Below are 13,849 nucleotides of genomic sequence, written 5' to 3' on the forward strand. Positions count from 1 at the left end.
ACCCACATCATGACTACTTTAGAGAAAATGTGCCAAAGTCCTGAGTCCAGGAGTCCTACTCCGAACCTGGTACCACTGTTTTGGTGGGGGAATGGGGTGGGTCGTACTTTGCATACCTGTGGTTCACAGAGGCTACCTTCAAACAGATACCATTTCCATTAGTGGGATGTGCAAGTCACATTTCATTTTGAGTGGTATGGTATCCTTTTTAAGAGGACATGTGCTCTTCAGGATTGTTGCAATTAGGCATGAAAGTGCATAAAAGTTGATAACCTCATTGGAACTGTCAAACTGGCATGGCATTTAAATTACAAATCCCATTAATTAAAAAAAGAGAACAGCCTGCTGTGGCTGCATGCAGTTTTATTGCCTGTTGATATGTATCTGAGGGCTATCATCAAAGAGTTCATGCTGCATGACTGATTTCCACAACCTATCATGATCACAATGGGGGACCTGTAAATTTACATTTTGACACATCCCAAGTAGTTACAAAGTCCTTGATGTGGTGCGAGAATACAGGACAGAATTCTCCCCAAAAAAGTTCTAAGTGTCGAATTCGCCTGAAAACTGGAGCCCATGCTATTTTTTTTCCAATGGGAGTTCAGACGATAATCTCCCACATTCTGCACTGCAGAGGCCACCAGCATGAATATCATTGAATTTCAGAGAGTGTGGCCTATTCCTGCTGGAGAAACTGAAATCAGCACACTGATTGGGCTACTACACATGTGCCAATCTGTCAGTGCCGAGATCGCTGGCCAGCCCCGCAGCCCCTGCAATACCAATCCCTGGCCTCCCTCCTTCCCCGACCAATCCTTAGACAGAATGGCAGTGGGACCCCCACAATTCCACCCCCTTAGCACTGCCTGATGCCTGATGTGGAGCTGCCAGTATTGGACTGGGGTAAACACAGTAAGAAGTTTCACAACACGGGGTTAAAGTCCAACAGGTTTATTTGGCAGCACAAGCTTTTGGAGTCTCAAGCTCCTTCATCAAGTGAGTGAGGACTTGTGTTCACAAACAGGGCATATAAAGACACAAACTCAATTTACAAGATAATGCAGCGATTCTGCGTTGTCGTGTGTCGTGAAGGCCGTCTTAGGAGAACGCTTACCCAAGATCAAAGGCTGAATGCCTGTGATTGCTGAAGTGTTCCCCAACCAGAAGAGAACACTCATGCCTGGTGATTGTCAGGCGGTGTTCATTCATTCGTTGTTGTAGTGTCTGCATGGTGTCTCCAATGTACATGCCTTGGGACATCTTTTCCTGCAGTCTATCAGATAGACAACATTGGCTGAGTCGCAAGAGAATGTATTGTGTATCTGATGGATAATGTTCTCGTGTGAAATGTTGTGCTGTGGCAATCGGAACTGTCGATCGATGAATCGAACGTCATATCCTGTTCTTATGAGGGTGCCTTTCAGCATCTGTAGGTATCTGTTGCGATCCTCATTGCATCTGAGCAGATCCTGTGTATGTGAAGGGCTTGTCTGTTGGGGATGCCTTCTTTAGACATATTGCCTAACATGTTTAACGATGCCCGATGGGCAGTGCCATAGTGCCTCTGAGCATTGCCACTTTGTCCCTTGTGCAGTGCTGGGGGCACAAACTGGGACTGCCAGATTCTCATGACCATGGGGCAATACTCCTCCCCCTGGGGTCCCAATAATCCCCCCTTCACTCCACCGGGTTCAGGCCCCTTGTTCCCCAAAAGTGAGTAGCTAGCGTAATCCCCACTGGAGTGAAACACTCTGTCGGGCTGGGAGAGGCTAGCAGGAGAATTCAGTCCCGGGCCTGCTAATTTCTGTAAATTGTGGGGAAATGACTATTTTAATGGTGTGTATGTCTCCCCCCTGATTTCCGACACACAGCAGGCACTGTTGAAATTCCGGTGCTGGGAGGCACAATGGGGCACAAATGTGTGTGCAGTAGCTGCAAATCAGCCACTGCAGGATTCTTCTGGTCCACTGCGCTAAAAAATTAGATGGGAGAAATGCAGCCACAATGTTTGTTTTCAGAAGGGATTAAGTAGTTGAAGCTATTTAAATATATTGAATGAGTTTTTTTTATGAATGAGGTTTTTTCAAAACTCGTCAACAGACATGAAAACTTTATTTTATTTCACCTCTGCGTGACCACTGGCGTCTTTCTTTGTGAATCTGGATGAATTGGCATGTAGGGTGTAAGGACAAAGGCTGGTGAGTGAGGAGATGGTGGTGTCATGGATTGACATGAGTTGGCACTAAATTGGTATGGGGCTAGAAAAAGATATGTTGGTTTGAGGAGTTGGAGAGAGGGTGGGAGGCATGAAATGGCAGATTTGGTATAGATGAGGTCTGGGGGATGTATGGGATTAAGGGCCAGAAGGCTGTTTTTGGTTTTGTTGTATTTTCTACAACTGGAGTAAAGTCCCAGAGCATCAAAATGGGTTTTTAAACAACCTACCTTGATACGCACGAGCCCCATGGCTGCCTCTGCACTGTGTTTCAGGAACAGCAGACCTGACTTGCAGCAGCAAACTCCCTCCCCCCCCCCCCCCCACCCCCCAACCCCCAACCTTCTAGAACAAAAATCTGATTATCCACTACATTACCTTCCAAGTTGGAATTTTCCTAATTCTGCTCTTCCAACCCTGGAGCAAGAATTCAGCCCATAATTTGCAGGTAATTTGATGATTCCTACATCTGTGCATACAATATCTGAACCTTGTGGTGATTGTTGTAGTCATTGTTTCAGGAGAACTGAAATAAATAAATACTGAAACAGTCTTATCAACTTTAACAAATATATAAAATATAGTGCACCATGTACATCTTCAGTACTTCAGAAGCACTTATATTAACAATGTAAATGGAAGTAGTCTTTTGAGTTCATTCTCTGAAAGTTGTGTACCAGGCCAAATCCATAAAAGTATATAGCAATATATGACAGTATTTGCTTTTTATTTTTAATTTATTTGTTTTTTACTGTAGCTTTTTCTGGGTTCTCCACAATTTTACAAAATTGTAGAGTTATGACTTCAGTGCATTTTGTTTAAAGCACATCCTCTGGCACTAATTTAAAAATATTCGCTTTGACATTATAAAATTTAACTGGTAGAATCTCAGTAACAGATACTAATCAAAAATAAAATAATCTGATTATAATTGACACTATTTTCTTTGATCTCTTTGCATTGGGCCAATTCAATACCATTAAGTACCATCTGTGTACTTCTGAGTCTGAGGTGGCAGAGTGTTTGCTTAAAAATTCTGGTATTGGCTGGAAGGAGAGAGAGTTAAAACAACTGATGGTTTTATTTGATGCTGCAGTTTATTGATCGTTCCATTAGAGTGAAGTGTGTATCCGCGCACTTTTTTACATTTCTTGGCAATCACTTGCTTATCAATGTGAGGGACAAATAGAACACTTGTTTCACACTTTTTTCATATTTAGCCCCAGCGTCAAGCATGTCTCAGTCAGCACAAGTTAGAGGTAAAGCAGTGTGCTTTCCTCCATTTTCCAGTGCTTTATGCCAACCCTTTTTTTTCCCACCAGCCATCCTTGTGTCCCTTTAGAGGAGATTCCCAAATACTTCTAAATGATGGGCCAAAAGGCCTTTTCTGCACTGTATGATTCTATGTATGGTTCCCAGTTTAATGTTTGAAGAAGTTGCTTAATGTCCCGAATTCAATTCATCTTTGTTAGCTTTTTATTGTTTTAACAGCTTTGTCTTAAGCACTTGAGTTTATGCTGTCAACTATAAGCAATTCATAATGTGCATTTTGCAAATTTATGAACCTGTAATTCTAACAGTTAATAGTTTGAAATAATGTGGATAAGTTACACTATATTCTCTTGTATATGGGCAGCATGGTGGCACAATGGTTAGCACTGCTGCCTCACAGCTCCAGAGACCTGGGTTCAATTCCCAACTTGGGTTGCTGTCTGTGTGGAGTTTGCATGTTCTTCCTGTGTCTGTGTGGGTTTCCTCCAGATGCTCCAGTTTCCTCCCGCAGTCCAAAGATGTGCAGGATAGATGCATTAGCCATGTTAAATTGCCCCTGAGTATCCCAGGATGTATAGGTTAGAGGCTACTTTAGGGATAGATATGTAGGGCTATGAGGGATAGGGCCTAGATGGAGCTGTTGTCAGGGCAGATGCGATGGACCAAATGGCCTCTTTATGCACTGTAAGGTTTTTATGATATAGTAAACTCTCTGAATTGCAATTGTCTCTCCTTGGTTTCAACAAAACATGGGAATTTTCACTTGAATATTTTCCCCTCTGTTTTGGTGAATGCAGTTTGACAGGTACATGTGTCAGCACAATTTACTGCTGAAAGTCTTTCAAATGTCCTTCCCTTTTGTTTATTTATTTATCTATTTTCTCAAAGAGAAGCCAAAATACATAGAGTGGAATTACCGTCCTTTTTAAATTATTGAAGGCCTGCTGTTGCTTCTTTCACTTGGAATTCCTTTTGATGTGTTTCACTCAGGAGCTACAGCGTGGATAAGAAACACATTTGTTTGTTTTGTGTCTAAGTATTTGGAATGGAAGTTCTGCCAGATAAAGAGTAAATGCATTTCTTCTCTATGCTGTTTTCCCACATCACTGCCACAGGTTTGAGGTGCTCCATATCTGTGCTACCTCCCTCAATCTTTTAAAGCAGGAATATACTCGTTTCCATGTTAATATTTTTGCATTACCTATTTACAGCAGTTTAAGGAGAGCTACTACCCTGCACCACTCTGTCTCTCTTGCTTTTTATCATTTCACTGGGCTCACACTGTCTTTTGCACTGTAGAGTGTACAGATAGACATACTTGGGGTTCTGTGATATAAAACTGGGTGTAGGTTTTACTAACTTGCAGTTGAATGGCACAGTTACACAGAATTTTCACTCACCTTATTTTCTAAATATATGTCTTGTATTTCAAGTAGTCTCCCAGAATTATAATGGCCCAATTCCAATGACTATTATGGAAACATAAACCTGCAAAGTTACAAATGTTTCCAGAGAATAACTGCGGCACAGACTGATGCAATGACATGGAAGTGGCTGGCACTATGGTAGAGAATTTGAAGGAGCAGTCAATTTGAACAATTTTAAATATTTACTGTTCTGTCATATGAGCAGCCTCATGACAATTTGGCTATTGCATAAAGTACAAGTGCCATGAGTAGCATCACGTCAAATGCAGCAAGACCTCGACAATATCCAGGCCTGGATTGGCAAGTGGCAAGTAACATTCGTGCCAGTCAATAACCATCTCCAACAAGAGAGAATCTAATCATCTCCCCTTGACTTTCAATGGCAACACCATCACTGAATTTTCAACATCCTGGGGGTTAGAGTTAGGGTTGCTTGATGACAACATCCAGGGCAAAGCAGCCCACCTGATTGTTACTCCATTCACAAATATTCATTCCCTCCACCAGTGACGCACAGTGGCAGCAGTGTGTACCATCTGCAAGATGCACGGCAGGAACTCAACAAGACTCCTTAAACAGCACTTTCAAACCCTCAAGATCTGCCATCTAAAGGGAAGAAGCAGCAGACACATAGGAACACCGTCACCTGGAAGTTCCCTTCCAAGCCATTCACCATCTTGACTCGGAAATATATCGCCACTCCTTCACTGTCGCTGGGTCAAAACCCTGGAACTCCCTAGCAGCACAGTGGGTGTACCTACGCTGCATGGACTGCAGGTTTCCAAGAAGGTAGCTCACCACCACCTCGAGCAGTTGGGGTTGGGCAATAAATGCTGGCATAGCCAGTGAAGTCCACATGCCACGAGTGAAGAAACAAAACATCAATGGAAAGTGTCTTTATGATAACCACTTTAGAAATTGCCTTGAAATAATGGCCAGAATTCCCTCGGGGGAAAAACAGAAGTTTAATGTGCATGCAATTTGTGATAGAAAGATATACCCCCATGAGTTGCAAATATTGGCAAATTGCCAGATGATTGGTGGCATCCTGCCACCATCCTTGTGAAAACAGCAGCTCGCTGTCAACTATCTTGTTAACTTCAAGAAATTTCTGCTTTTATGCAGCAAATGTAAATTAAGCTCAGTGCAGAATGTTGGAGCTGGTACTAACAACATAAGGACCCTTTTAATAGCAGGATTTATGTTCCTGCAATGCCATTCGACCTCACCAGACCAGAAATAAAGTGATCAAAACTGGTGAGCCTAACTCTTGCGTGTGGTAAATTTTTAAAAATAAATTTCTATATTTCTTTCTTTCTGAGCTCATGTTAGCACTGCTGCATCTCAGTGTCAGGGATCCGGGTTCCATTCCTGCCTTGGGTCACTGTCTGTGCAGAGTCTTCTCTCCATGTCTGCGTGGGCTTCATCTGGGTGCTCCGGTTTCCTCTTACAGTCTGAAAGATGTGCGGGTTGGGTGCAATGGCCATGCTAAATTCTCCCTCTGTGTACCTGAGCAGGTGCCGGAGTGTGACGACTAGGGATTTTCACAGTAACTTCATTGCAGTGTTAATGTAAGCCTACTTGTGACACTAATAAATAAATTTAACTTAAACTCCGTTTCCCCCTATTTTTCAGCTGTATTCAATTGGTACCTCCTACCTTTTAAATTCACTCCTTTCACCACTGATACACAGTGGCAGCAGTGTGTACCATTTATAAGATGTACTGCAGCCACTCACCAAGGCATCTTCAACAGTAACCTGCCAAACCCTCAACCTCTGCCACCTAGAAGGTCAAGGGCAACATCCATGAGGATGCCACCATCTGCAAGTTCCACTCCAAGCGGCTCTCGATCCAGATTTGGATATGTATCGCTGTCCCTTCACTATCACTGGGTCAAAATCCTGGAACTCCCTTCCTAACAGAGCTGTGGATGTACCTATATCATGTGGAATGCAGTAGTTCAAGAAGGAAGCTCACTTCACTTCAACCGCCAACTTCACACGGACAATAAATGCTTGCTTAACTAGTGATACCCAGTGCCGTGAATGAATAAATAAGATAATGGGTCGAAGTCCCACTCCAGGACTTGAGCACAAAATGTGGCATTTTGTCTAGAGCTGAGGGCATACCACACTATTGGTGGTGCTGTTTTTCAGATGACACATTAAAGTGAGGCCCTAGCCGTCCTGTCAAATGAATGAAAAATATCCCGTTGAAATTATTTCATAGGAAGAGCAGAGGAGTTATCCCCAGTGTCCAGGCCAGCTTTTACCCTGCAATCAAAATCTCACACACTACCTGTGATTATCATATTGCACAGAAACACCCACCGACTATTGCAAAGTCTGCATGACATAACAAGGTGAAGTTGTGTAGAATCGCCGGCAACAATGCATATTCCACCTTGAGCTCAACGCATTCTGTCCTCATTTTGCACAGGAGGTCAGTGAGAAGCCGAGTTCTACCCCAGAAGCCTCAACCAAACTGATATCTGAGGTCACCATCGAAGACGTCAAATCAGCCTTCTTGAAAGTTAACCCTCAAAGTGACTGTCCTGGCTGGGTACCTGGAGGAACACTGAAATCCTTTACAGATCAGCTGGCAGGGGTAGTTGCAGACATCCTTAACCTCTCCTTACACCAATCTGAGGTCCCTACCTGCTTCTAGAAGATGACCATCATCCCTGTATCAAAGAAAAGCCAGGCAGCGTGTGTTAGTGACTGCTGCCCGGTGACTCTGACATCCATCATTACAAAGTGCTTTGAAAGATTAGTCATGGCATGTATCAGTTCTGACCTTCCAGATTGCCTGGATCCACTACAGTTCACCTATTGCCACTACAGGTCCACAGTATACGCCAGCTCCCTGGCCCTGCACTCAACCCTGAAACACCTGAATAACAAGACACTTAACGTCGGACTCCTATTTATTGACTGCGGTTCAACACCATTATCCCTATGAAACTCATTGCCAAACTCCAATTCCGTGGCCTAGGGCTTGGCTCCTCTCTCTGCGATTGGATCCTAGACTTCTTTACCCACAGACTGCAATCAGTAAGGATAGGCAACGACATCTCTGCCATGATTGTCCTCAACACCGGGGCCCTGCAAGTCTGTGTCCTCAGTCCCTTACTATACTCCTTATACACTCCAACTCCATTTTCAAGTTTCTGATGACCCCACCGTAGTTGGTTGGATCTCAAACAATGATAGAAGCAAATAAATGCAGGAATAGGCCATTCGGCCCTTTGAGCTGCACCACCATTCAATATGATCATGCACTTTCAGTATCCCACTCCCACTTTCTGTCCATATCCCTTGATCCCTTTAGCCACAAAGGCCACATCCAGCTCCCTCTTGAACATATCTAACGAACTGGCCCCAACAGCTTTCTGTTGTAGAGAATTCCACGTTCACAACTGTCAAGTGGAAAAGTTCTTCCTCATCTCTGTCCTGAATGGCTTACCCTTATTCTTAGACAGTGATGCCTGGTCCTGCACTTCCCCAACATCGTCAACATTATTCCAACATCTAAGCTGTCCAGTCCCATCAGAATTTTATATGTTCCTATGAGATCTGTTCCCATTCTTCTAAATTCCAGTGAGTACAAACCTATTCAATCCAGTCTGTTCTCATGTCAGTCCAGGAATCAGTCTGGCGAACCTTTGCTGGACTCCCTCAATAGCAAGAATGCCCTTCTTCAGACTAGGAGACCAAAACTGCATACAATACTCTCAGTGTGGTCTCATCAAGGCCCTGTATAACTGCAGCAAGGCATCCTTAATCTTATATTCAAATCCTCTTGCTATGAAGGTCAGCATGCCATTAGCTTTCCTCATTGCCTGCTAGCCTCCATCAGTGACTGTTCCGCCATGAAGCCAACAAGGATTTTTGATTTGATTTATTGTCACATGTATTAGCAGACAGTGAAAAATATTGTTTCTTGCATGCTGTACAGACAAAGCACACCATTTATAGAGAAGGAAAGGAGAGAGTGTAGAATGTAGTGTTACAGTCAAAGTTAGGGTAGAGAAAGATCAATTTAATGCGAGGTAGGTCCATTCAAAAGTCTGATGGCAACAGGGAAGAAGTTGTTCTTGAGTCGGTTGGTATGTGACCTCTACTTTTGTATCTTTTTCCTGATGGAAGAAGGTGGAAGAGAGTATGTCCAGGGTGCGTAGGATCCTTAATTATGCTGACTGCTTTTCCGGGGCAGCAGGAAGTGTAGACAGAGTGAATGGGTGGGAAGCTGGTTTGCTTGATGGACTGGGCTTCATTCACAACTCTTTGTAGTTTCTTGTGGTTTTGTGCAGATCAGGAGCCATACCATGTTGTGATATAACCAGAAAGAATGCTTTCTATAGTGCATCTATAAATGTTGGTGAGAGTTGTAGCTGACATGCCAAATTTTCTTAGTCTTACAAGAAAGTAGTGGCATTGGTAGGCTTTCTTAACTATAGTGTCAGCACTGGGGGACCAGGACAGTTGGTGATCTGGACACCTAAAAACCTGAAGGCATCAACCCTTTCTACTTTGTCCCCATTGATGTAGACAGGGGTATGTTCTCCACTACGCTTCCTGAAGCCGATTATCTCCTTCATTTTGTTGACATTGAGGGAGACATTATTGTCATTGCACCAGTTCACCAGATTCTCTATCTCATTCCTGTACTCTGTCTCCTCATTGTCCAATCCACTAAGGTGGATCTGCCGTATTTGGATTTTAGTTTGTCAGACACTGAAACAGCTCAATTTCGGCAGCAAGTGGTAGTTGTCAATTTAGTAGCTTGATGACCTTTCTCTGGCATCAGTACTAGAATCAAAATATAATGGCACAGTGCAATGCATCACCCCAGAACGATCTATTACAATAAGCAAGCATCCTAACCATTATTACCATTTAATACTTAATACTTGCACTGCATGTGCCAAATATGTTATTCATCCTTGGAGGTGAAAATGATCATGTCCGTACCTGAGCTGTTTGATAGGGTCCCGGTCAGTATGTGGTTGATTGCTAAGGCAGTCTGCGTCTGGAAGGTTCTGATACATTTAGGACAGAATGTTGCAGACAATTGCATTTTGGATGAGCTGCTAGTTTGGGATTTCCTCTCTTTTTTGTGTTTTCTTGATTTTGGAGGAGGCTGCACCTCTTTAGTTGGACTTAGTTGCAGAAGTCCTGGGTGAACTTCTTCCAGGACTCGGCATCAGTGCCGTAACGCCTCAGTAAGAGTGTGCTGTAACTCTGTCTTTGACATCTGTAAGAATGCATTCATGACTCATCTCTCCATATCAGATATGCTTTGGTAAGTGAGATGGCTACATAACCAGACAATCCTGTTGTGATTGTCTTAATATGATGCCATGCTTGGCATGCTAACTCTGGTGAGCACCTCAGTCTGGTATTTTGTTTTGCCATCTCATCACCAGAAGCTTCTGAAGGCGGATCAATTGAAAGTCACTGAGCTTCTTGGCACACAGCACTGGTACAAAGATCATGTCTCATGCATGGAGCAGAGTAGGTAGGACTATAGCCGTATAGACTTCCAGTCAACCTGCAAGAATACAAAATCCCCATTATCCACGCATACAAGTGGAAAGGAATTCACCAATCTTTCAGTAATCATAGAGGACTCTCACTCCTCTCCCATCCTGGCAAAACCATTGCTAAAATCCTTAAACCGCTTATTGCCAGGATCTGCTGCCTGAGTCAGTGCAATTTCAGAAAAGGTTGAGGGAGAAGCTACTGCTATGGTGTTCACATTTTGTCAACTCCAGGAAAAATGCCACTAATGGAAAATGGACCTTGACACCATGTTTGTTCACATGACCAATTCCTTCAACAGAGTCAGCCGTGAAAGCTTTCGAAAAATAATGGCAGAAGTTGATCTGAGAAGTTCATCAATCATTTCAACTTCTATGATGGCATGTTCTTGTATGTTCAGGATTATGTTGAGTTTTCTGACCCATTCCCAATTGCAATGGAATTAACTAGTGGACTAGTGACTAGTGGAGTGCCCCAGGGGTCGGTGCTGGGGCCTCAGCTTTTTACCATTTATATAGATGATCTGGAGGAGGGAACCGAGTGTAGGGTGTCGAAATTTGCTGATGACACCAAGATTGGGGGAACGGCAAATTGTGCGGAGGGTGTGGAGAGTCTGCAGAAGGATCTAGATAGGCTGGGCGAATGGGCCAGGAAATGGCAAATGGAATTTAATGTTGGCAAGTGTGAGGTGGTCCACTTTGGTAGGAAGAATGGTAGGAAGGACTATTACTTACGGGGCGAAAAACTGCAGCAGGCGACGGTGCAGAGGGACCTCGGGGTCCTTGTGCATGAGTCGCAAAAACCCAGCTTGCAGGTGCAGCAGATGGTCAGGAAGGCGAATGGGATGCTGGCCTTCATAGCGAAGGGGATTGAATATAAAAGTAGGGAGGTCTTGCTGCAGCTGTATAGGGCATTGGTGAGGCCGCAGCTGGAGTACTGTGTGCAGTTTTGGGCGCCGCACCTGCGCAAAGATATTTTGGCCTTGGAGGGAGTGCAGAGTAGGTTTACTAGGCTGATACCGGAGTTGAGGGGGTTGAGCTATGAGGAGAGGCTGAATAAACTGGGCTTGTACTCGTTAGAGTTTAGAAGAATGAGGGGAGATCTCATTGAGACGTATAAGATGATGAATGGGATGGATAGGATAGAGGTGGAGAGACTCTTCCCGCTCAAAAAAGACAGTAGGACTAGGGGGCACAGCCTCAAGATAAAAGGGGGGCAGTTTAGAACGGAGTTGAGGAGGAACTTCTTCACTCAAAGGGTGGTGAATCTCTGGAATTCTCTGCCCGTTGAAGTGGTGGAGGCTGCCTCGCTAAATATTTTTAAGAAGCGGGTTGATGGGTTTTTGATAAGAGAGGGGATTAAGGGTTATGGGGAGAGGGCGGGAAAGTGGAACTGAGCAGCGACAGATCAGCCATGATCTTATTGAATGGCGGGGCAGGCTCGAAGGGCTAGATGGCCTACTCCTGCTCCTATTTCTTATGTTCTTATGTTCTTTTCTCCATCCATTTTCAGCATTCATTATTCCTTGTCTATGAAGGGTATGCAGAATATTCTATATATCCATATCTTGAACGAGTTCAGCTTATCAATAGTCCCTTTGTTTGACCCATGTTTCCAAGATATATATCCTACATGACAAAATGTAGCATCTTGGCATTCTTTTACTAAGATTCAGGTTCAGTTTCTTTGATGTTAACACATCCTTGATTCTGACAAAGTTGATCTTTGCTATCACAGTTCTCCTTTGGATCTATCACATCTCCCTTCCCCTTTTTAAATGCATTTGTGTTGTTTGCCTTAACTTGCGGTAGCGAGTTTCACATTCCAGCCACTGTCCCTGTTGAATTTCCTATTGAATTTATCATTGAGTGTTTTGTGTTTATGACTCCTAATTCTGGCCTTGCCTGCAAGAGGAAATATCTTGTCTTGTACCTATGCTATCAAACCATTTTAACATCTTGACTCCAATTCGGTCACTTGTCAATATTCTGTTTTCTCTTTTCTTTTCAAGAGTGGAGGGAATGAGGGGTGGAACGAAATGTCATCACAAACAAAGGAACAAGGTTGTATTTTTCACTGCTGGTTGTAGAGAAACGGCATGATGACACAATGGTGGGCACCGCTGCCTACAGCGCCACAGTCCCGGATTCAGTTCTAGCCTCAGGTGACTGTATGAAGTTTGCACATTCTCCCCGTGTCTGCATGGGTTTCCTCTGGGTGCACCGGTTTCCTCCTGAAGTCCGAAAGACGTGCTGGTTAGGTGCAATGGTCATGCTAAATTCTCTCTGTGTACCCAAACAGGCTCCAGAGCATGGCGACTGGGGGATTTTTACAGTAACCTCATTGCAGTGTTCATGTAAGCTGACTTGTGACACTTAATAAATAAACTTAAAACTTAAACAAAACTTAAATGGGAAGTTGCATTTTAAACTGAAGTGACTATCAAACAGAAGTGGCTAACAGCCTGAAGGATTATTTATTTAATATGAAGTGCTGTGTTGGTCTTTTTCTGTCTGTGACTGTGAGGATGATACTATAATGTGTATTCCAAGCTTCTCACTGCACAATGTGGGTTGGGGAAAAGAACATGAGCAAAAACCATATTGACAGGAACTAACTGTCTTCCACCTACTTGTTACATCTGTTCCTATCCTTATGTCTCTAACTGACGACTATATCCAACAGTTGGAAAGAAAAAGGTGAGAGGACAGCTATAATTTAAAAGCAGACATTATCCCTTCAAAGTGTTTGATTGTGGCATAATCAGTCTCCTGGCTTCTCTATAAAACACAGCAGCGATATACAGGTTTTTTTTCTCAGTTTCTTTACAGAGGTAACAGGGAAAAGAGATTCCTGTTAAATGCGCCTAAATAAAATAGAAAAGTGTTTTTGCCAAGTACATATTGTTCAAAGAGATTTTTCAAAGTAGATTTGTTCTTAGTTAGTCATCATCCCAGAATGTGCCTATGTTCCACTTTTTTTATTTTTACAATTTAGTGCACTTCAGCAAGTTTGAATTCTGCAATTCATTCAGGATTATTAGGAATTCCACGGGTTATTCATTCCACAAAACATTCTGATGAACAAACAAGCAAAGAGACTGTAGGCAGTGGGCTGTTAATCCTTGCCTCGTTTGCTAATCCAGCTCGACAATGCTGCGATTGCTCGTGCACATTGCCTTGGCTTCTCGCTAGTGTTTTTTAATGCATTTCTTGAACAATAACAAAATCTGCTTATTGTGCAGGAAGGTTTTGTTGACTCATTTATTGTCTCAGATTTTAACTCTCTCTCCCCTAAAGTTTGTCTATACTGCCACCTGTTGGCAAATTAAGACTCTTTCTGATGCCAGATTTTGCGTGCCTGTTTCCACAGTTTCACTTCCACTG

At 43.2% G+C, this 13,849-nt stretch overlaps 1 protein-coding gene across 3 annotated transcripts in view; it reads left to right on the forward strand.

Annotated features, from left to right (window-relative positions):
- The window catches only part of rhbdd1 (rhomboid domain containing 1), a 65,515-nt gene that overhangs the window by 36,164 nt on the left and 15,502 nt on the right, over positions 1-13,849 (forward strand). Inside the window, exon 7 of one of the 3 annotated variants that reach the window (XM_080185883.1) lies at positions 12,475-12,526. The exons of the other annotated variants lie outside the window; for them this stretch is intronic. Coding sequence (XP_080042009.1) covers positions 12,475-12,488 — 14 coding nt within the window. The 3' untranslated portion in view covers positions 12,489-12,526. The remainder of the gene's footprint in view (positions 1-12,474; positions 12,527-13,849) is intronic. 3 annotated transcript variants of the gene reach the window in all.

The sequence above is a fragment of the Carcharhinus amblyrhynchos genome, chromosome 3 (assembly GCF_965287045.1).
Source record: "Carcharhinus amblyrhynchos chromosome 3, sCarAmb.v2.hapA, whole genome shotgun sequence".
Classification (NCBI taxonomy): Eukaryota; Metazoa; Chordata; class Chondrichthyes; order Carcharhiniformes; family Carcharhinidae; genus Carcharhinus; species Carcharhinus amblyrhynchos.